The following is a 25,454-nucleotide window of genomic DNA, read 5'->3' on the forward strand; positions in this document are numbered from 1 at the left end:
GGTATTCTCAGTGCAATTTTCCCCTGCCTATATGGAACTAAAAAGGGTGTTATATATAAGCAGGCCTATTCAGAGGTTTCTTAGGAAAACCTGATTGTCAGTGACTCATTAACAGCAATCCAAGAGGCTTTTGTTGAGAAAACGATATAGAAGAAGCAGTTTGAACAAAAGGAGACAAAAGTTAGAGTCACATTGTGGTACTATCTACCAAAATGTTTCCTTGCTCTTGGGTAGATAGCTTCTCTTCTTAGATGGATATACTGCAAAATTGTTTCCTATCCTCCTTCAAAGTTCCAAAATAAGAAAATTTTAAATAATCTCCTCTCCTAACCAAAGACTTACTTCAGTATAAGATAAAATTAAATGGGAGTAGATCCTGGATTTACATATTAATAGTAATTTATAATCTTGTCTCACTTTTAAGTTTAAGAAGGAAGTAGGTAGCAGAGTAGGAAGAAAACTGTACTTGGTATAATGAACTGGACTAAAAAGTTGGAATATCTGACATTCTGTCAGCCAGAAATCTCCAATAATCGACTCTTCCACACTTTTATGCAAGTAAATGAGTTGCCATTGGAGATTTGTTTTTAAAAGCTAAATATATATCAACCTATATCAACCTCCTCTTCTATACTACCTACATATTTAAGCATAAAATCATAACAAATAACTTACTTTCACATAGCATTTGATAATTCTACAAAGTGCTTCCAAAATAATTATCTAATTTTCCCATAGATAACTGAAGTTCATAATGATGGCACTAGAACATTGCCAAATCCTGAAAAGATTCTAATTGCTTTGTAGTACAGTATTTTAGTGTAACATGTATATATACGTATATGTATATCTAGATATACATAGAGAGAAAGACACACACACACATACACACACACACATATTTATTTTGGTAGTCCATCAATAGCAAGGATGTATCTCTGTATTAACTAGAACAACTTATTCATTCCTAACCATATTAGATATCAGAGACTCTACTTACATTGAATTAATCCCTTTTTTTGGAGAACTATAAGAACTCTTTTCTCCCATTTTCCTCAGAAAAGACCTCAGTGGTATAAGTTACTATTCCCTGCTTCCTCTTCAAATGTACACACCATGGGCTTTAAAAAATTCACAATGCTTTTCTTAGGAGAATCAGGATTAATGTTGCCCAAACCCAGTTGTATATTAAAGCAATAGGAGGCAAGCTGTCACAGTCAGCTGAGACTCAGATCAGAGGCTTATCATCAAAGAAGGAAGAGAGCCTAAATGCCCAGAAAAAAAAAAAGTCCAAAGTACTACTGCTAGTTTGCATAAATGGCTATGAATTACAGGTCAATGAAGAGTAGTTATTCATCCATCACTGGTTTTAAATGAGAAAACCTGAATAAATCATGCTAATTTTTTTTCTTCTAAAGTTAGTAATGAATAAGTTGAGTGTATTTTAGAAGAGAATACCTTTGGTGTTTTAATTTCATGAACTTTGTTGACTTAGGGATTTTTTTTTTACTTTTCTCATTATAAAAACCTTGAGATTTTGTCTTCTCTATTTTAACCTGAAAGACTTTTCTATGCTTTGTCATTTATTCATGAAGTACTAATGAAACTTAATAACTTTTAAATTTAAGTATAGCATATAAATATACAATTTGGTATTTTAAAAAAGATATCTTTGATAGTTTTTGCAAACAAAACTATTAAAGGAAATATTATATATATGTATGTATGTATAAGGATTATAAGTATGTTCCCCAAATTCTGTGTACATATTTTATGAATGCTTAATTTGGGAAGCAGTAAGCACTCCATGCATTTCAAAGATGAAATGAGGTACTGCCTTGGTCCTTTGAAAAAAGTCTGATTAACAAAAATATATTAATAAATTTATTAGTAAACACAAGAACTATTTTGGTAGATGATTTTATTTGTTTGGTGCTTGTTGGCTAGAGGAATACTAGTGAGCCACTTCTAACTTTCAGATAGATAACATTCCCAAATATGACCACCAAGATAGTTCTTATGCTTATTAATAAATTTATCAATATTTTTATTAATCATACTTTTTAAGGAGCAAAAATTGCACATATTATATATATTTATATGCAAAACACATTTATATATTCACTGTATATTAGCTATATATCACTGAATATATATTTATATGCTATTTATTGGCTAGAGAAATATATATATATATATATGTTGAATATATGAATATATACATATGTGTATGTACAGGTGTGTGTGTATATACAAGGGGCCCCAAAAGTCTAACTAATAGGTTTCATCTTTGCATTACTATGATAATAGTTTTTATGAGATGTATGTTTTTGCTCTGATTTTTTTTTTTGCCTGATTAAAAATTTGCCCTGTTTTATGGCCCCAAAGAGCCTACCTGCAATAAACAGCTCTCACCTTCCAAACCATAAAATAAGCCTGCCTTGCTTGAACTTTAGAGCTAATTGCCTGGCAACATCAAAGGAAGTACCAGAGGTTTGGGGGAAAAAATCACAGAAGGGCTGATGAGGGTTGTGGTGGTGGTGGTGGGGGGGGGCAACTTCACCTCCAAAGGTTATGTGTTAGTGGCTTGGAAGAGTCCTGCAAAGTTATGGCCTCAGAACTGCTGTTTGCGATTAAGTTGATGGGGAAAGTCTATCCCACAATCTCTCCCTGCTGCTGACACAGAGTCTTTGTTCGCATTCAGATTTCTCAAACTGTTGCCAGGGTCAGGCTGAGGTCAGACACCACGATGATGTATAGGAGAACATGTCTGGGAATTTCTCTCACACTTAAAGTACATACCAGGAAAACAGGCGAGAGAGCCCTGCAAAAAAAAAAAAAAAAAAAAAAGGGTGGGGGGAGAAAAAAGAACAGAAAAAAATGTCCTGAGGAGACCCAGATTACACTGTAGTTTTTTTTAGTAGCTTCATAATTTTCTTTTTCTTCTGGTGACACACAATGTTTTATTAATGTGTGCTGTGATAGCCCTTACAATTTTATGTCCCCTCAAGATAAGGACACTCAGTAGCCCTTTGACACTTTATTTTCCAGCCCTGGGGAAAAGGTCCAGTAAATCTACTAAAAGAAGCCCTATGTCCATTCAAAAGGATGAGTCGAGAAGTAATTGCCATAGGCTGTCTTGGGCCCTCGGGCCTGACACTGAATGTGAGCCTCACGTGGGTGCACTTGCCATTAACATAACCCAATCCAGTCATGATCACAGCTACACAGCATCCCAAACTGTGCTCCCCGCCACCCTTACAAATACAGCCTCTCTTCCAGCTGTGACAAGGGACCCTACCGTGTTTGATTAGCAATCATCACTGAGGGGGAAAAACTGGCTAAAACAGCGAAGTGTTTCCCTCCCCATCTCTCTCCTTTCAACCCTGCTTCTCAAGGTAATTTCCGTATATGCATTTGCCTACCAGAGCTGTTTACCTCTGACTGAGTGCCTTTTGGCCACCCAAACTGGGGCTTATACCTCTTTTTGTGTACACAGTCTGAAGCATAAACATACACCATTACTTGATCTATGGCGTGTTCTCAGCAAAAGGTTTGCAGCTGTAGCAAACAAACTGTTTAATTTAAAATTCACTAAATGCTTTTTTTGCACATAACTTTTAGATGTGCTCCTGGAGGCTGCAGGGGCCTCCTCCATTGTTGTTCTGCTTACTCAGGGGCAGGGCATGGTTGGCAAGTGAGGCACTAAGTAGCAATTTTTTTGTGCTCAGCTGCTACATATGACAGAGGATATTTCATTCTGCTGTCAGAATGTTATTAATAAAACATGGGGTGTGGAGAGGGCCACGATTTCCCCTTTCAATCACTATAGCATTTGCAATGAAAATTTTATGCAGTGTGTAATTTTCAGTTAATGCTTGACACTTAAAATGTCGGTAGCCAGGCATTTTGTATGGTTACTGAAGGGTTAATTGTATCATGTTCTCTGCATAAAAGCTGTGCTTATCAAAAGCAAATAAGAGGAGTGTATGCAAATGTGTGTCTGTGACCTTTTGCCTTTCCAGGGTTAATTTATATGGTCATTAAAGATTTTATGAAATTGAGCAGCCTGGTGCTTCAAATCCCATTTTACCTTCTTCTCCTAATTTATGTAATTCCTACCTGAATGGGGAAATATGATTTTTATTTTTTGTGCTGCAATGAAAACAGCATGCCATGCTGTGGGGAGTTGCAAGTCTGGTTATCTGGCATTACTCAGATTGCTAAAAATTCATTAAAATGTGACATCAGCACAGTGAGAGACAAATGATCACAGGATGAAAGAGAACAGTGGGTCTTTCACGGATTAGTGCTACACAGCCCCAGCATAGAAGCTAACTGCATAAACAGATTAATCCACCAGCAGCAGCATAGCTAAGATTTACAGAATAATTAAATAGGGTTGAGTTACTGTGAAGATTTCCATGTAATCTAACTGGTGTGAACACGTAAGTGAGGTGTGGAGGATGCTGTTCTCTCTGAAGCAATGTACCATTCTAGGTCCCTAACCAGGAAGAGCTCCCCCTAGAGAAGGGAATTGCCAGCTCTTCAGCACAACTTAAGTCTTGTCCATCATCAAATATAGTGTGACATTTTTTACACTGTTGGTGATAAGGGGAAGCGGATTATACCCACCTTCTGGGATAAGGAGGTCTAGTTGTGGCACTATATAATTATTACGTTTTCAAAGACTTGACCTTCAAAGATTCTAAGAGAATGTTATGTCTTAAATGTTATTTAAGGTTCTACCTTATGTGACTTTAAATTCTAAAGTTATATATGTTTCATGTTTTCTTTTATTTGTTTCTCCGTGGGCTTAAAAAAATTACAGATCATTTCTAGTCAATTAATATAAAACGAATCCCTTTAGATATGAATTCACATTGGCAGTTTCATAATATTTTACTAAAGAAATGTTTATAACTTCTTAGTTGAATATGAATTCTTACAAATGATTTAAAATTCACATAAAATCTTTAAATATGTCCCTCTTGTTTGATGGAATACACTGGCTCTTGAGTGGTATCAACTGTTTCCTAAAGTATTGGCGATTTTTTTTTCTTTTCTTAACAGAAGAACAAGGGGAAGAGCCAGAAGCAACCATTAAACCTACTTCTCTGGTTGCTGATGATGATAAAGACATAAGTGAGAAAGACAGCACTGAAGGCAAAAAAGCTAGTCATGATCCTGGTAAGATGCTAGAATTTTTCAGACTCCCATCTCCAGTATCATTCCTTCTCTTCCTTCTCTTTTCTTGAAGACTTAATAAAAACTTCTTTCATTTTAAACTGTCTGGACATCCCCACTGCTATTCATTGCATGTGTATTTTGCATGTGATTTCTATCAGTAGCCTCCCATTGACCTATTTTTAATCATAACCATCTGACAGAATAGATGCGGATAAGTTGAAGAATATTACAGGACGGCCAGTGAGATTATTTTTTAATCAAATCAGTTTGTGTGCTTGTAATTTTTTAAGCATCTTTCATTAATCTTAGCTGTACTTGTGATTCCTCTGATGGCATATTAATTTTTCATAAGCACAGGATTAGATACCACTTGAATTTTTGTCCTGCAATCATATATCCTCCCTGCCCTTATAACCCTAAGATTATGTTGGTTTTTTTTTTTCCTTTTCTGTCTGACAAGTTATGCTCAAGAATTTGCCCTTTTCAAGGGCATTTATTTGAGGCATTTCAAACAAAATACATCAAATCCAGTGGAAAAAGTTTACATATGATTCAGCCTAAGTAAGAGGAAATATCATTGAAAACGGATTAGGAGTTAGGTAATTTTGATCTCCTTGAATAGACAAATCCCAGTAATGAAAGTTACTGTCTTTGAAAACAAACCCTTCATGTCATGACATTTACTGGTGCACAAACAAACCCCAGGCCAGCTTCTGCCTTAGATACCTAAGGGTTTTTTTTTTCTCTGTTTGATTTGCAAATATATAACTTCATTCATGTTTTTTTATGTATGAGATGGAGATCTATGGTTGCAATGATTGGCTACTTTGGGTTTATGCTAGACCTAGTTACATTATGTTTGCTTCAATGAAGCTGAAGAAGGAGTGAAGTGGATGCAAGCTTACTATTGTTAGGTAATCATTTCTCTTTTCCTTGTGTCTCAGTGACAACTGCATATAAAGACTCTTGTATTCACTATAATTCTATTAGTTGTACAAAAAAAATCATCTTAACTGCAAGTTAACTTTAACCCAAATTAACCCATATTTATAATTCAGACTTAAGTTGGGGATAGGTGTCAAAAATTATTTGATAGACCTTACTTTGTAAACTAAATTAATTTCAGGAGGCAGTGAAGAAAGCTTCTTTTAAATTTACTTATGGACATATTGTAATGTGTAGCTCTAACTTCAATTAGATCTTGTTGGCTTCAATTTAAGAATGCTAGTAAAACAAAAACTATTTTATGAACTACCAAATATGACACATTAATAGTCTTGTTTATGAGCACATTATTGGCAGAGACTCTGAAGTTCCTAATGATGAGATAATGTTAAGGGCATTATATTACTGTTTCTTTAAAAGGTAGAAATTATTTTTCCAATATCAATGTGACTATTGTACATACATACTCGCATGAATACAATATATACATTGTATACAACATTGTATGTGTATGTATCCCTTTGGAAACATTCTCTAAGGTGGGCATCACAAGGCTCATCATTAAAGAGATTGTGCGGAAAACAGAAGATTTAGAGCAAGAAGTAAACCAGACCCTAAGAAATTAAATTAAACAAGTAGCAAAAGTTCCACAAGCTGGATTTGGGTTCAAGTCCTCTTAATCCTGAAAAGGAGATCTGCTTGAATTCTGACATTTACTACACATAGATTATACAGAAAGTCTCCCTTAGTCTTTTAACTGTATCATTGACGAATATTTATCAAGTAGTTTCATAACACTACAATAGTTTACATTATTTTGGATTGTATAAATCTTCCACTGGTTTAAAGAAGAAAACTGGTTTAGATCCAGTTTTGAAGAAAGCTGTTTTCTAGGAAACCAGTGCCCATATTTAACACTGAGGATAAAATTGCCTTGGGTATCAATGATAAAGTTTGCTGGAATCTATAGACAAAAGCATTATTTAGTGCTCTGTAGGAGGACCTGTGTCTAGGGCCCTAAAGAGCAGCCAGAGTTTTCATCATCTGCCTAATTTTACTATACAAAAGAAATTTAACAAGTTAAGAAAATAGAACTCATTGTATGCTCTTCACATACCTATAGAGTTAGAAGTAGATTCAAAATAAAAATCAGCTAAGAGCAATTCCTGATATGCAAAATAATTGTTCTTGGCACCTGATAATTGCCCACAAGAGGAGCTCTTGTTACAATTCTTAAACTGCACTTGTGGTAAAATTTTGTGTTTTCTAAATTGAGTCTTTGTGGATATAAAATTCTTACTATAGAATGAATTTTTCCCCAGCAAATATTTCTCATAAGTACATAACCATGTATGTATGTATGTATAATTGTATGTCAATCAAGACATTTTTTTAATTCAGTGTTTCAAGGATTTCCAAAGAAATATCAAGAAAAAAAATTTTTTTAATGTAATCTCAGCCTTAGTAAGTTAAAAAGAAAATAGTATGTCTCTTCTTTCATGTAGAATTTGTTAAACAGGAAAGATTAACATATGTTTAGTAACAGTGTGTTTGTGTAAGTTCTTGTGCTATGTTTTTTACTTTATCTGAAAAACTAGAGCTTCCAAAACCACACTTGGCAATATGCAAGTTATATTTGTTGAATATTCATTCATAATAGAAAAGCCTCCTAATGCCTCATTTATATTGTCATTTAAATCTAGTGCCACTTTAGATTAATTATAATCCAAATTACAGCTCTATGCAGTGCAAGAATTAATATGGAGTTTATCCAGATTAATACATTTGCATTGAAAATGTAATATGTCTCTGCCATGGCTAAGGGGACCAGTTTTTAATAAGGTAGTAAACATGAGGAAAGATGGAAATTAACCTTCATTATTGCAATTAAAATTATCCTTTCATTCTAGTCTAATTAGAATACTGTACTAGTAATAATAATTTTAGAATTATTTGGAGTAGAATAACATCCTCTGTTATATCTAAAGTCTTAAATTATGTAAACTTTATCAAATACATTGATTCATAAATAATAACCTAGTGTTTGGGTTTATTATTTTCAAGGTTTGTTTTGTTAGTACATGGGGTTTATTGGATTTTCCTCACTTATTATGAATGTGAAACATTTTAGACCTATATTTTAGGAGAATTATTAGCAAGGCAGAATTTGAACTGCAATGAATTATGGCATTTTCACATTAGTAATCTTATACAAGTTAAATAATCGCATAACTGACAGATAATCATTTACTAGTCTATTTTATAGTGCTTATTTATAATTAGGCATAATCTTTTAAAAATCATAAATACATCGAGTTGCATTTCTTTTTTAAAATCATGATATATTTTAAAATATAAGATTACTCTATCTTGGAATATTCCCTAGGATACCAAAGTGTCTATTAAGTTAAAAGTTATATAATTAAATTGTGTACAATGACACAATTCCTTTAGTGTCTTCCCAAATCTCATAGGTCATAGTATCATAGGACCTATAGCTAGAAGGGACATTACAGCTGGCCTAGTTCAGTTGCCTCAACTTAGTTATTGTGTTATTAGTATAAAATATTTAAGGGTCACAATTCCTCAGCAAAAAGAGTAAAGTGCTAAAACCCTTCTCTATTTTCTTAATCAGATTCTAACCACTGCATGCCATTTCATTAAGCAGAATGTGAATGCTTTGCAAAGTCAAATGACAAACCAATATAAATATTTTAATGTGATCTTTGAAGATAACACAGATGACCTCCTATCAATATAACATGTACTTCTAGTAGTTCCCTAATCACTACCACCCCAACAGCCATATATTAAACCTTCCTATCTTGCATTATTCCATATTCTCCCTTCTGACCATTATGACTGTTCAAGAGGAAGGGTACATACAGTCTGTAATTATTATGTAAGTTTTTTGTGATAGAAAGTTAACTTGTCTATGTGAAGAATTTGGTTCTCATAATCACAAGTGATCCAACAGAGCCAACTGTCCCAGTCAAAGTCAAGGGTGAATTTTATGCATAGTAAGGGAATTAAATATAGCCTAAAGGATATTGCATCAGAGTTATATTATTTTTTATTTATATTTTATATTACAATTATATGTTTCACGTTCTCTTCAAATGAATTAGAATATGAACATTTTTTTTCAAATATATAACAAGCAACAAAGTCATATAAAGTCATTCCCAACTCTTACAGTTGACTGTTTACCAGTAAAAATGAATGGGTGGGCCCAATCTAATAATTAGATAATGTATAGTTCTACTGTATACTCAGCCAAAAAGATATGGGAATACAGCATGAATGTGAGGGAGAAATATTTTTATTCCTTATCTTTAAAATAGAGGAATTTTAAGATACACAAGAATAGTGAACTGATAGACTTCTGGCAGTAGGAAATAAAAATGATGGAGTGATGAATAATAACAAGTCCATTTGTCTGAATCTTTCAAAGTAGCATATTCATAAACATAATCTGTTATTTGATTTCCATAACTTTTCTGTAAAGCTCTTAAAATAACAATACAAACTACATTCTGCCATGAGAAAGAATAGTATAGGAACTGTTGCTAGAAGTAATTACAAAAAATGAAGTTTCATAGTTATATTATGTTTTTGAATATCAATTTTTTGGGAAAAAAACTTTATTGATACAGTGAAACTTTGTAATAATCTCATTCAAATAGAAATTTGATAAATTGGTTATAAAACAAAGAAAATCTCTAAAATAATTTAGTATGTTTCATATGCTAGTAACTATTTTGGAGAAAAATTAGGAATTATAATATTAGAGATGCTAATCTGTATATTTTGTTGGAAAATGGACTTTGATTCTATGTAAATCAGTAACCAAGAGAAAAATATTTTTTGTTCACCATATTTCACTATTCCTATTTCATATATTTATATTAATTTTGGTCTTCTCATTTCATTTTAACTTAACCTAGCTTTCTGAATCTGAAATTTCTCTCTTATGTGGTATAAAACATATACTTTTCTCTATAAGAGAAAAAAATGCAGTTTCTTTATTCATCTGTACTTTGTTTCCATAACATCCCTGACCTTATTTTTAAATTAAAACTAGGTTATTGTGCAATGAGGTGCAATTTGTTCATTTATATGAACCGTATGTGGATTGAAAAAAATCAAGATAAATCTTCATGCACAGCATACAATCAGATTACCCCTGGACCATATATTTACGTTGGGTCTGATAGCAATCAATGGTTTAGCTTCATTGCATTTCAAGATGTATTTGCACCCAGTTGTCCAGTGATAGTGTCCTCACCCTGGAAATAATTTAGTTGCAAATTGACTGGAAGATGGTGAAAATTGAAAGTTAAAATTAGAAATACTCATAATAAACAGCAGAAAAAAGGTCAGATGATGCCGCACTATGATGAGATTGGAATGGTTGGTAAATGAGGTTTTGTGTTTGTCGTGAGATGTATGTGACATGCCTACCCAATGCTGTTGTAATATCTAGCCTAGCAGAAGAGATTATCTGGCAAATTGACGGTGGAAAGAATTTTCTGTTGGACTGGGAAATTAGAATTGCACTCTTTCCTTTGATGTGTCCAAGCCTTCTCCACATTGCATAGCTCATCCAGACATAATTTAAAATACAGTATTTAACACTGAATACTAGAATTATCTTCAGAAAACAATTATATTCTTAGGATCTGGGCTACAATAATATGTGTAAAACACACAAAGTAAACAATGAAAGCCAGAGCAAATTGCTAATCTCAGCAGATATGTAATGTATGGTTAATTTTTAAATCCTACATTTCACCACTTAAAAATGCTTTAGCTTTGCAGTTGTGACTAGTCAGCGCTTCTCAGAATATTGCAATCATTTCAGTGCTATGGCATTTTAGAAAAGAGGAAGGTAATTAAACATTAGTAAATTAATTATTTTGTAAAGTAAGGATTTATGAGTGAAAAGTTGATTTGTTTTAATGCAATATAGGAATTCTGACTGAGATACTTGGTGAGAGCATGTTATTGATTAATCTTTCAAGGCAACCTAAGGTTATCTAAACATGAGACAGGAGTACATTTTTAAATGTATTTATAGAGTCCACTTAGCTAGTGGACAAAAAAGAAGTGTGATCTTGCATTTTCAGAACAGCATTTTGCATTTTTTTAAAATTGCCTATTTTTGATGGGAAATAAGAGAGAGAAAGAGAGAAAGGGAGAGGGAGGGAGAGAGAGAAACTGATAACAATAAACTATTTGTAAATGTGTATTTTTAGACTTTAATATTGTTGTCTTCTTTATGTTGTTGTTAAATTGTGTTTTAGCAACAGGAATAATCACTCCAGAAAAGGAGTTGAAAGCCAATGTGGCCCTAGGGACACAGCAACTCCTGCAGACAAAAGAAGAGGATGGTGCAGCCAAAAGATCAAAATCCGCTGAGGACAATAAGTTTTGTCATGACCAGGTAAATAAAGTAATTCCCATTGCCTTGCAAATCTTTCTTATTATTTTTGTGGTTAAAACATATAATTTTTACCATAAAAGAAAAAATGTATTTTTTTTGTTTTGTTCTGCGTAGTTTTAGAGAACAAAAATTACCATGCTGCTGAAATGTATGTAAACATTGTGATTGGCAAAATACAAGTCATAATTGATTATTGTTATTATTTGTAACATTATTGAGTCATTAAAATACATGGACTAATAGATGTCATGCCTATTCAATATTTTCCAGTTCTATCAATGTCCTTATTGTAACTACAATAGTAGAGACCCAAATCGTATCCAGATGCATGTCCTGTCACAGCATTCAATGCAGCCTGTCATCTGCTGTCCCCTCTGCCAGGACGTCCTCAGCAACAAAATGCATCTCCAGCTTCATTTGACCCATTTGCACAGTGTGTCTCCTGATTGTGTGGAGAAGCTGCTTATGACAGTAAGAATACAAAATATTGATGCATGTTTAACAGAAATGTATTTAAAGGTATCACTATGAAATTTATATTTATTTGTACTTAAAAAGCTAATTTCTTTTGATTTGTTGAAATTTCTATAGATTTTGTTTAAAAGGTCATAGTCAGGACCAATTAGCTATTTCTTACTCTTAGATGAAAAACAAACATGATATAAGACATTCATTAATCAGTATGTACTTTGTGGTCTTCTTCTATTTATGTTTATATCTACAGTATTTAATCAAATCAATCTGGGCCCTATGATTTTCAAATTTTCTTTGTTTTCATTAGAAGACCAACATATTTTTTAAAAGAAGTTATTCAAAACAACAGCAGAAAAAAGAGATTAATACAGTATTTCTACAGCATTGATTGAAATATGAAAAAGAAAGCACTGACATATATAAAATCTTATGTTTTGTTTAGAAAATCATGAAGTATAAGTATGCTTCCAAAAAACCAATACAATGTGGCTTATTTGCAAGCCATGCCATTTCTTTGGTGAATCTACTATTTGTCTTTTTGATTCCTAAAGGTTCCTGTCCCTGATGTGATGATGCCTAATAGTATGCTACTGCCAACAGCCACCACTGAGAAATCAGAGCATGATACACCTGCAACCATTATAACTGAGGGATCTGGGAAATATTCAGGTAGGCAAGTCTCTTTATAAGGCTTGCAAAATCTGGAAAAAGGGAATCCTTCCTTCTTTTTCCCCCTTTAAATGTACTAATAATATTAGTAGTAGACAAAGGAGGTAGGGGAAAGGAAAAATATTATTTAGGGTCTTGTTTTTGCTTTTGCTCTTGGTAGACTCAGCTTTCAGAATGTCTTTTATACTTTTTTTAAATATAATTTTGATGTACATCCACAGAATTGTTATGTGGCTCAAATGGGATAATAGATGGACAATGCTTTGTGAATTGTAAAGCACATGATAAGTATAGTTTTCATTCTTGTTATCTAAATAATTATTTGAATATGCTTTAATGTTAATGTTATGCTTTTAACATATGCTTTAATTCCAATAACTATTTTTTGGTCATGTATTGTACCAGGCACTCTGAAGAAAACACAAAAATGAATCAAAAATGGCCCTTGCCTTTGAGAAGCTTATAATCTAGTCAAGGAGATGTATCAAATGGAAAATAATGTAGAAATGCCTAAAAAAGTCCCAAGAGCATAGGGATTACATAATTTTTAATTGCATGCATACCTTGTTGTCAAATATAAATAGGTTTTTAAAATATCAACAATCAACACTGTCCTCAGAAAATACAAATGCATATGTATAAGTATGTCACTTTTCACTTTGTACACTTTTCTCTGAAAGACCTTTCTTTGCTTCTTTTGCCCAGGTGAAAGTCCTTTAGATGATAAAAACATCTCAGGCCTTGAGGAATCAAAGGCTGGAATGGAAATTAAGGTTGAAGAACAGAAGCCACCTAAGGAATCCACAGATATGCCAGAATGGAATAAGAATGGCAGCAAGGATGTCAAGGTTACTGACTCACTACAAGATCAATTAAATGAACAGCAGAAAAGGCAACAGCTCTCTGTTTCGGATCGTCATGTTTATAAGTACCGCTGTAACCATTGTAGCTTAGCTTTTAAGACTATGCAGAAGCTTCAGATCCATTCCCAATATCATGCTATCCGGGCAGCAACTATGTGTAGCCTCTGCCAGCGTAGCTTCCGTACATTCCAGGCTCTAAAAAAACACTTGGAAGCAGGCCACCCAGAACTGAATGAAGGTGAACTTCAACAATTGTATGCATCTTTACCTGTTAATGGCGAACTATGGGCAGAAAATGAAAACATAGCACAGGATGATCATGCCCTAGAACAGGAGATAGAGAGAGAATATGAGATGGACCAAGAGGGAAAAGCAAGCCCTGTAGGAAGTGATAGTAGCTCTATTCCAGATGACATGGGCTCAGAACCAAAGCGGACTTTACCTTTTAGAAAAGGGCCAAATTTTACTATGGAAAAATTCCTAGATCCATCTCGCCCATATAAATGTACAGTGTGTAAAGAGTCTTTCACACAAAAGAACATTCTCTTGGTCCATTATAATTCAGTTTCCCATTTACATAAATTGAAAAAAGTCTTACAGGAAGCATCCAGTCCTGTTCCCCAAGAAACTAACAGTAGCACAGATAATAAACCCTACAAGTGCAGCATCTGTAATGTTGCTTATAGCCAAAGTTCTACATTGGAAATTCACATGAGGTCTGTGCTTCACCAGACAAAGGCAAGAGCTGCCAAGTTAGAACCAAGTGGTAATATAAGTGGTGGAAATAGTATTGCTGCAAACGTTAATAGTCCTGGACAAGGGATGTTAGAGTCGATGAGCTTACCAGCAGTTAATAGCAAAGATACCCATTTAGATGCCAAAGAACTAAATAAAAAGCAAGCTTCTGAATTAATCTCTGCTCAACCTCCACATCACCCACCCCAGTCACCAGCACAACTTCAGATGCAATTACAGCATGAGTTACAACAACAAGCTGCATTCTTTCAGCCTCAGTTTTTAAACCCAGCATTTCTGCCTCATTTTCCAATGACGCCAGAAGCGCTGCTGCAGTTCCAACAACCTCAGTTCCTTTTTCCATTCTATATCCCTGGGACAGAGTTCAGCTTGAGTCCTGATCTGGGCTTGCCAGGCTCGGCCACATTTGGCATGCCGGGAATGGCAGGGATGGCCGGTTCCTTGCTTGAAGACTTGAAGCAGCAGATTCAAACTCAGCATCATGTAGGACAAACCCAACTCCAGATATTACAGCAACAAGCACAACAATACCAAGCTACCCAGCCCCAAATTCAGTCTCAAAAGCCGCAACAACAACAACAGCAGCAGCAGCAACAACAGCAGCAGCAGCAGCAGCAGCAAGCGACCAAGTTGCTAAAACAAGAACAAAGCAATATTGGAAATGTGGACTGTCCATTAATGAAGGATTTGCCATCATATAAGGAAACAGAAGAGATTTCTGAGAAGCCAGAAAAGCCAAAGCAAGAATTTACAAATGAAAATGAAGGACTCAAGGAAAACAAAGACATGAAGAAACAAAAACCCTTAGAACCAACCATCCCTCCACCCCGGATAGCTTCAGGGGCAAGAGGAAATGCTGCCAAAGCCTTGTTAGAAAACTTTGGTTTTGAATTAGTCATTCAATATAATGAAAATAGGCAGAAAGTACAGAAGAAGAACAAAGCTGGAGAAGGAGAGAATACTGATAAACTGGAATGCGGGACATGTGGCAAATTATTTTCCAATGTTCTTATTTTAAAAAGTCATCAAGAACATGTACATGGACAGTTTTTTCCCTATGGAGCTCTAGAAAAATTTGCTCGGCAGTACAGAGAAGCTTATGACAAGCTTTATCCAATTTCACCTCCTTCTCCAGAGACCCCACCTCCACCACCCCCACCACCCCCACCTCCCTTGCCTCCAGCCCCTTCCCAGCCTTCTTCTGTTGGTTCTGGGAAAATCCAGAGCACACCTCCTACTCCTCTGCAGGCTCCACCACCTACACCTCCCCCACCTCCTCCTCCTCCTCCTCCTCCTCCTCCTCCCCCACCTCCACCACCTTCAGCTCCCCCTCAGGTCCAGCTGCCGGTTTCTCTAGACCTTCCCCTTTTCCCTCCCATTATGATGCAACCAGTCCAACATCCAGCACTGCCTCCTCAGCTTGCTCTTCAATTGCCACAAATGGATACCCTTTCTGCAGATCTCACTCAGCTTTGCCAACAGCAGCTTGGATTAGACCCAAATTTCTTGAGGCATTCTCAGTTCAAACGCCCACGGACAAGAATCACAGATGATCAATTAAAAATCTTGAGGGCTTATTTTGATATCAATAATTCTCCAAGTGAAGAACAGATCCAAGAAATGGCAGAAAAATCTGGTCTCTCCCAAAAAGTTATCAAACACTGGTTTAGGAATACACTTTTTAAAGAACGGCAAAGAAATAAGGATTCACCATACAATTTTAGTAATCCTCCTATAACTGTATTGGAAGATATCAGAATTGATCCCCAGCCTACCACTTTAGAACATTACAAATCAGATGCATCTTTCAGTAAAAGGTCTTCTAGGACTAGGTTTACCGACTATCAGCTTAGAGTATTACAAGACTTTTTTGACACAAATGCTTACCCAAAAGATGATGAAATTGAGCAGCTTTCCACTGTCCTCAACCTACCTACCCGAGTGATTGTTGTGTGGTTCCAGAATGCCCGTCAGAAAGCTCGCAAGAGTTATGAGAATCAAGCAGAAACTAAAGATAATGAAAAGAGAGAACTCACGAATGAGCGATATATAAGAACAAGCAACATGCAATACCAGTGTAAAAAATGCAGTGTGGTTTTCCCCAGAATTTTTGACTTGATTACTCATCAGAAAAAACAGTGTTATAAAGATGAAGATGATGATGCCCAAGATGAAAGCCAAACCGAAGACTCTATGGATGCCACAGATCAAATAGTATATAAACATTGCACGGTATCTGGCCCAACAGACACTGCCAAAAACTCAGTTGTCACTGCAGCAAGTTCTGGTTCTGGGTCTAGTACTCCCCTTATCCCTTCCCCTAAACCAGAGCCTGAAAAATCTTCTCCTAAACCTGAATACCCCACAGAAAAGCCAAAGCAGAGTGACACCTCTCCTCCTTCTCAAAGCACCAAACCCATCCTTCCTGTACCAACACCATCCTCAGATCCACAGCCTTCAGCCTCTCAGTCACAGCCACCAAAACAATCCCAACTTATTGGAAGGCCCCCCTCTGCCTCACAAGCAACACCTGTCCCTTCCAGCCCACTACCAATCTCAATGAGTTCTCTCCAGAACAGTCTACCTCCGCAGTTGCTACAATACCAATGTGATCAGTGTACAGTTGCCTTTCCAACTCTGGAACTTTGGCAGGAGCACCAGCACATGCATTTCCTAGCAGCTCAAAACCAATTTCTCCATTCTCAGTTTTTAGAAAGACCTATGGATATGCCCTATATGATATTTGACCCCAACAACCCACTGATGACAGGACAGCTACTTACTGGTCCTTTAGCTCAAATGCCACCACAAACAGGCTCATCCCACACGACAACCCCTGCAACTGTTTCTGGTTCACTGAAGAGGAAAATGGATGATAAAGAAGATAATAATTGTAGTGAAAAGGAGGGGGGAAATAGTGGTGAAGATCAACATCGTGACAAACGTTTGAGGACCACAATCACCCCTGAGCAGCTGGAAATACTGTATGAAAAATATCTGCTGGATTCCAATCCAACCAGAAAAATGCTGGATCACATTGCACGTGAGGTTGGACTGAAAAAGAGGGTGGTACAGGTCTGGTTTCAGAACACTAGAGCTCGAGAAAGGAAAGGCCAGTTCCGTGCAGTAGGGCCTGCCCAGTCTCACAAACGATGCCCCTTTTGCCGAGCCCTGTTCAAAGCAAAGTCAGCTTTAGAAAGTCATATTCGTTCTCGTCACTGGAATGAAGGAAAACAGGCAGGTTACAGTTTGCCACCAAGCCCTTTGATATCAACAGAAGATGGAGGAGAAAGTCCACAAAAGTATATATTTTTTGATTATCCACCTTTGTCATTAACTAAAATTGATCTCTCTAGTGAAAATGAATTGGCTTCCACTGTTTCAACACCTGTTAGTAAAACAGCAGAGCTGTCCCCCAAAAACCTTTTAAGTCCTTCTTCTTTCAAAGCAGAATGCACTGAAGATATAGAGAATCTAAATGCTCCTCCTGCTGAAGCTGGGTATGACCAAAATAAAACTGATTTTGATGAGACGTCATCAATTAATACAGCTATCAGTGATGCTACCACAGGAGATGAAGGGAATAATGAAATGGAAAGCACCACTGGAAGTACTGGAGATGTAAAACCTGCATTATCCCCAAAAGAGCCCAAAACACTTGAAACTTTGCCAAAAACAGCAACCACACCTACGACAGAGGGTTGCGATGACAAATTTCTTTTTTCCCTTACAAGCCCCTCAATCCATTTTAATGACAAAGATGGTGACCATGACCAAAGTTTTTATATCACTGATGACCCTGATGATAATGCTGACCGGAGTGAAACATCAAGCATAGCTGATCCTAGTTCACCTAATCCTTTTGGATCCAGTAATCCTTTTAAATCCAAAAGTAGTGATCGACCAGGTCACAAGCGTTTCCGAACCCAAATGAGTAACCTTCAACTCAAGGTCCTCAAGGCTTGCTTTAGTGACTACCGAACTCCAACCATGCAAGAATGTGAAATGCTAGGGAATGAGATCGGCCTGCCTAAACGAGTTGTCCAAGTGTGGTTTCAGAATGCTCGGGCAAAAGAAAAGAAATTTAAAATTAATATAGGGAAGCCATTCATGATCAATCAAAGTGGAACTGATGGCACCAAGCCAGAATGTTCTCTATGTGGAGTGAAGTACTCTGCCCGATTGTCCATCAGAGATCATATTTTTTCCAAACAACACATTTCAAAAGTGAGAGAAACTGTTGGAAGTCAGCTAGACCGGGAGAAAGATTACTTAGCTCCTACAACTGTTCGACAGCTGATGGCACAGCAAGAACTGGATCGTATAAAGAAGGCGACAGATGTTCTTGGCTTAAGTGTACAGCAACCAGGCATGATGGACAGTAGTCCACTTCATGGTATCAGTCTGCCAGCAGCTTACCCAGGACTACCTGGCCTTCCTCCAGTTCTTTTACCTGGAATGAACGGTCCATCTTCCTTGCCGGGATTTCCACAAAATTCAAATTGTAAGTCATTAACAGAAATAAGACAATTTAATTGATTTATTATTAGCATGCAGCAAATCATGTGTAATTAAGAATGATGTGTATTCCAATTTATTTCATTTTTAATATGGGAACATTAAATTTTGTAAAAATATATTTAATGATTATGATAAATAACTAGGCTATATAATTCAACTAAGTAACATGCAATATTGTACTATAATAAGGATACTATTTAATCAAAAACCCAGAAACATTTTAATTTATTTGTACAGCTGTATTTTATGTCAGTTTTATATAACAATTCAGTAGTGTTGTTAACATTATTTTATATAAGGTTTAGCCTATTTGGTGTATTTATTAGGAAAATACTTAAATAGTATCTATAATCTAAATGTATATTCTTACTAAATTTAAATGCGAAGTTTTTTTTCCTAAGTGCCAGGGAGTTCAAAAGTTAAAAGTCTTAGAGAAATCCACCCACAATGCACCCACTAGGTAAAATCTTTTTTTTTTTTTTTTAAATACATAATATCCATGGAATGTTTCAAAATTGCTAGGAGAAAAATTAGTTTTTTCAGTACATATCTTCAAAAATCACAATATTGGTATTCCATTAAAATTCATCCATATCTAATTTTTTTTTAAGTAAAGATTCAAAATTGGGATATAGCAGCAAGAAAACTAGGTTTGAATCAGAAGAACAGAGCTTGAATCCTGGCTCTACCACATATTAGCCATCTGATTTTGGTCATCACTTAACTAATCCTCATTTTTTCTGTCTGTAAAATAAGATGGTTTTACTAGATTAATTCTTAAATCACTTTCAGCTCTATCTAGACAAATGCAAAATTCGACAAAATTATAAAACTGGGGAAAATTGTAAAGAAAGCCATAGGTGTTTGAATTTACAAATCTGTAATTGATAAAAAGACTAACTTATAGTGAGTTTTTCTGTTTTGATGCATCTGCAGAGATACTGAATGTCATTATAAAATAATTATTATCCTTTTCAGGTAGTGATGCAATAAAATAAATGAAAATCTGGTAAAAATTAGATTCCATTAGTAGCAAAGTTAGTCCTCTATTAATTCACTTTTCCTGAAAATAACTTTTTTTTTCAAATTAACAAAGTGAATGTCTTTTTTAATTAATATTTAAAGTTGTTTTTTCCCCCCCCCAAAAGAAACCACTTGGGTGGCTTGAGTACATGTTTTGAAAATTCATAAATTCTTTTCCCTGTATTTACTGAAGTATTCACCAATTTTCGTCTGAGTTCTTCATTTCCTATCCAATGTCAATATTTATAACTTTATTCTCCCACAAAAAATGAATTTCCAATTAATTTTAAAGGAGATTATAGTAATGTAGAATTTTTATACATTTTAAATATTAATTTACTGACCTGAAAAAAAAGTCCAATAACTTTACTGCCAACTTTAGGAAGCAAATACTTATTTTGAGATTGAATCCAAATGTACAAAATGACATCAATATATTCAAGGTCATTTCAGTGGAAATTAATTTTTTAAGAACTCACTTTTATTTTGGTGACTAGAATATTTCTGGAAAAAGGAGTTTATATTTGAAATCAGGATTATATTTAGTTTAAAATTTCTATGTTTGTGATATCCAAAGTTGTGATTATAAAATAATGAGATTGCTTTTACTTATAGAATGTCTCATTAACTTTATAAAATCATACTTTCATATATTACTGAGATAAATGCTTTAAATATGTAAGAACACCATTAAAAAAAAAACAAAAGAAAAAACTGTGATCAACTGTACATACATACACACATACATATATAGAGCTACCTTAAGTTGAGCCAAATAGAATTAAAGTAACTGTGCCTTTAATATACAGATCTAGCTTGACTGATGAGGACCATGCTACTGTCTCCCTAAGTGGTAGTCAAAGCATCTTGTTTTGTTTTTTTCTTTTCTTTTTTTTTCTTTCTTTCCTTTTTTCTGTTCATTGGATCAGAAGGGCTTTCTGTCCTACAATGCATTCTTTGGCTGACTGCCCTCCTGTTTTTGTCAAACTGTTACTAGCACCCAGAGTACCCATAAAAAAGTGAAGTGTTTGAAATACCATAAGCACACTAACTTGTTTTCTCATTTGGCTATACACAAATACTATTTATATTCCCCCAAAACATTAGAGACCTGTTTATGAAGATCAGAGATGCTTGGAAGATGTTATTTGCTTAAATTGCTCCTCAGCTAGAACATCTTTAAATGCACTGTTCACTGGATAACTCAGAGCTGTCTTATCTGTTGCCTTATTAAATCGTGGACCAAAGCAGACCAGAGAGTGTTGTAAAGGTAAAAGGTCCGTAAACATTGTTAACTACTGGAATTTGTAATTTCCCCTGAATCAGTCCTTTGTTCGTGATAGATTTTAAACATTAGCACAGTAGTATAATCAGTGGGATACCAACTGAGTGCCAGTGGCAGACCATCTCTCTACCCTTTCAGATCACATCTTTTTTTAGGTTAATTGACCTGTGGTGATTCAAGCTGAATATTTAACTGGATAGTGAAATCTTACTTCTAGATTTTTCTATCTCAGTACACTGTGCCACACTAAACCACCTTTATTTTATAAGAATTGTGAAATGAAGTGAAAGTATATTATAAGAAAATATTGTCTTTAGTTTTCAATATATTGATAATTTGCTACAAACATGCTCTATTGTACAGAATCCAGTGTAAGACAAGTTCATATTAGACCCTCTTCTAAGATCTAGTTACTAAAAAAATATACCACTAAGTTGTTTTGAAATGCTAAGGCGGACCCAAAGCTCAGTTCCCAAGCCTATTATTAGAGATCTGATCCAGAGTAAGAGTTGTATGAGCAAAGTAATAACACAAACTACCCCTGGAAATCAGTTTCTTTACCAGGAATATTTAACATATTTTCTTATTCTGTAGATGAAATTTCCATTCTTATTGGCTACCAGATGTAGGTCATGTTCAGCTTCCTTATATAACCCTTTTAATCAGGTTCCTTACCAATTACTCTAACTGCATAGCTATTCTCAGTTACTAGGAGACCCTTTCATCAACAATTTATTTGATGTGTGCCTCAGAGTGACTGTTGCTCTTAGATATTATTTTTTCTGTATTTTCCATTTCATTTTCTCCCTGTTTTTAGTCAGCCAGACTCCTCTATTATGATCATGTGTTAAAGGGGAAGCTGGCAATAAAAAAATATATGTGCCTATATAAACCAAAATAATTAGAAAAATTCTGGTTTACTTTTCATCATTTGGGCTATTGGTTTACTTTGGCATTTTGCTCAAGGTAGACAGGGAAAGCATTTGATTTTCCACTTTTAACCCATTTACTTTTTCTTTTTCAAGTGGGGTATGCTTTTCAAATGTTCCATTGATCTATAGGAATACTACTGACTCTAACTTTTAAAAAATGAAATCTGAAAACATTTCTATTCTTACAATTTTTTATACTTCAATTTGGGGTTGCTTTACTTAATGGAAACATTTTATAATTATTTTAGCACAACTATCTTTGGTCCCATGTAAGTGATGATTACTTGACTTGGAAAAATGAATTTCCTCTTTTGGGAGATCTTAGTAAAAGAAATTTGGAAAAATACAGATATATATAAATACAGTGGTGAGGCACGTATTTTCTCTGAAAGCATTACTTTCTGGAATCGACAGCTGTTTCTGAAAAACTGATGGTGGTATGATGTTATTCCCAGAAATACTGTTTTCTCTGAGTGGAGTTTCTAGGAATTGAGGTGGAGGTTGGGGTGGGAGTAGACTGTAGTGTTTAGTATTACCACTCTATATAGCATGGAAAATTTGACCTACAGTTAGTTTGGAGTTGCCATCAATTCTATTACATTTCAGTTTTTCTCCTCTAGTTTCCTAATTTTATACTATGAAACTGTCCCCTTGATCTATTGGGTTATAGGATTTTTATGGATTTTCATCTTTTACTAAATATCTATTGAAATGCATATTGACTTGTTCCATATTTGTCTTTTATTTCTAAAATTTTACTCATAGCATGCAATTGATAATTTAGCCTTGCTTATTCTAGCAATTGCCTCTCTATATCAGTCCCTCTCTTCCTCTTAAAAAAAAAAAAAAAAAAAAAAAACTGACAGTTTCAATACAGCGTCAAGTGACTTTTAAGATTAATTCTGTAGTCTTCTGAAACGCTTCCATTACTCTATAGTGCCCTCCAGATGGGACTTCTAGACCTCATTTGGGAGAAAAACACGAATCAACAACTATGATCTTTTTTGTTTTCTTTTCACTTGGCTGTTATCTCTCATATATCTATTTCCTTAAATTTCCTTTCACCCTAACTTCTCAAGTCAGTGAACCAGGTGAAAATTAATTTCATTGCTTCAGTTTGAATAGGAGAGGAAAAAAGCAAATACCAAATCCAAAATTACATATGCAGTTATCAAGGATGAAAGCTGTTGTATTAAAAGCTAAGACTAGCCTTTTGAAAAAGCAGAATAGGAAACTCTAAATAATGTGATTTCCAAAATCCCAAAAAGTACTTATACCCCAATATTCCTTCTCCATGAGTCTCACTAATGCCTAAAATTATACTATTAGAGATTTGTTTCTTGCTTTAACCTACTACTATTAAAATTCAAAATTTCCCCATTCCCAAAGTAACAAATTAAGTTTTTAATTAGTTAATTTATTAGTTTATTAGTTACTTATCTGATCTTTTACTAAAATAGTTTTTACAAGGAAGGAGAAAGGATAGAGAGAATATTGGGTACAATGCTATCATAAGGTAGAAGGAAGAGTGAGAGGGATGCAGAAAGGGGAAGCTACTTTATAAATACCATATAAATACCATGGCTAGAACCAGTCAATTTATATATTAACATCTAAATGGGCTTATCAAATACAGTTGGGTTGTAGGGTAATCACACTGCCCAAAGTTCATAGTTTTCCATTCTATTTCTTTCCAGTCAAGGATACTGCTTTTTTTTTTTAACTTTTTTTTTTTAATCCTGTTCTTTTCTTTAATAAAAAAATTTTTTAAAAGGTATTTCCTTATTATTTTCTCATTGAAATGTAGTACTATTCTCAATATCTCCTTAATATTCAAATCAAATCCTTGTATGTCAGATAAGTAGTCTGGTTTGATGATCAGTAATTTAGAAGAAAAGCCAAGAAATGTGGGCTCCATTTCTGCATCTACTATGGCATCATCAAATATACCATCTCTTTCAAGTTGCTTAAGCTCTCTGGGATTGCATTGTCTCATTTTTTAAAAATACTTATCCTTGCCTACCAGTGGGAATGTTGGAGGAATGTTTATATAACACAACTGGTGCTCTCTGTGGTTATGCAAAAGCACAAAAATATAAACAATGTCAGAGAAGAACTGTGTATGTCAAAATTGCAAAGAGCAGCAGTCAGTAATAGAATAGGTTAACTTAGGGTAATTCAGTAATGATAAGGATCAAGTAAAGAGTGATGTTGAGGATGTCAAAATATCTTAATTGCTAAGTCTACAAAATGTTTCCTCATTTAGATAAATCAGAATTCAGGGGCAGCACCATCACACATGTTTTCTTTCTAGCTGTTTTTTTTTTTTTTTTTCCTCTCCTATCTAATCTCTTCTGATGATACATTTTAACTTCTTAGCATTTCCTTGGCAATTTAAATAGAAGAGAGTCTGTGACTGGCTCTAAATGGTCCCTCTGTTAAATCTCCTAACCATTACTTTGCATCCTAATTGCCTTATTCCTAAGTAATGCTAAGCATCTCGATATTGATGATTAAACTTCACTCTTGCCCACTTGATTAGTTCTTCCATGAAACAAATATGGTCAAACTTCTATCACGGTTCCAATGGTTATCATCTCATTCAAGAACAACTTTTCCTGGGGACTGCTTTCTTGTTGCCATCACTCAAGCCTTTCAATCTTCTCATTCCTCTACCAAGTTTATTTGCTTCTGAAAACCCCATCTACAATAAAAGCCTAAGATCTTGCAATTTCTTTTTTTCAGTGCTTTTTTTCTTTTGCTATCCTTTAGTTTCTTGGCTAAACTACCCAGCTCATAAAAATTGCTTTGTAATAGATTGTTACCGGCCACTACATTATATTGGGCACTTGAAACATAGCAGAGATCTCTTCCATTATTGCAGGAGGCATACTCCTATCCTACATGTATCTGCCAAATAGACCCACTAAACACTTAGGTTTCTCTTCTCTAATGAGGTGGGAATCTTTTCCGTCTGTTACAAGCAAACACAGAAGAAACATGTTCTCATGGTCATGTCCTTTAGTGTAATATGCTCAATTCCTATCAAGAACTCTGTTAACCTAGTTGTCACTGATAGTAAAGGATAGCTTAGTAGGAAGACTTAAAAATGAAATAATTCCCAATTATATTCTGGCCTAATAATAAATAGCTGTGTCTTTAGCGTTTTGTATTTTTCAATGTCTTCAATGGTCATTTGCTATTGCTATTTAATTAGCTAATCACCTTCTTTATTCTGTGTGTGTGTGTGTGTGTGTGTGTGTGCATATATGTATATATGTATTTCCCACTTGAGTTTTGGCAGATAGATTTCATTTTATTTGATAGCTAATTACTTTTAGTAAACTTCC

General features: G+C 34.8%; 1 protein-coding gene across 4 annotated transcripts in view; it reads left to right on the top strand.

Annotated features, from left to right (window-relative positions):
• ZFHX4 (zinc finger homeobox 4) overlaps window positions 1-25,454 on the top strand; it is a 215,646-nt gene that overhangs the window by 185,388 nt on the left and 4,804 nt on the right. For all 4 annotated transcript variants that reach the window (XM_074278927.1, XM_074278925.1, XM_074278928.1 and 1 more), the window contains exons 6-10: window positions 5,074-5,190; window positions 11,442-11,581; window positions 11,852-12,052; window positions 12,607-12,724; window positions 13,430-18,847. In XM_074278927.1, the coding sequence (XP_074135028.1) occupies window positions 5,074-5,190; window positions 11,442-11,581; window positions 11,852-12,052; window positions 12,607-12,724; window positions 13,430-18,847 (5,994 nt within the window). The remainder of the gene's footprint in view (window positions 1-5,073; window positions 5,191-11,441; window positions 11,582-11,851; window positions 12,053-12,606; window positions 12,725-13,429; window positions 18,848-25,454) is intronic.

The sequence above is a fragment of the Sminthopsis crassicaudata genome, chromosome 1 (assembly GCF_048593235.1).
Source record: "Sminthopsis crassicaudata isolate SCR6 chromosome 1, ASM4859323v1, whole genome shotgun sequence".
In the NCBI taxonomy this organism is placed as follows: Eukaryota; Metazoa; Chordata; class Mammalia; order Dasyuromorphia; family Dasyuridae; genus Sminthopsis; species Sminthopsis crassicaudata.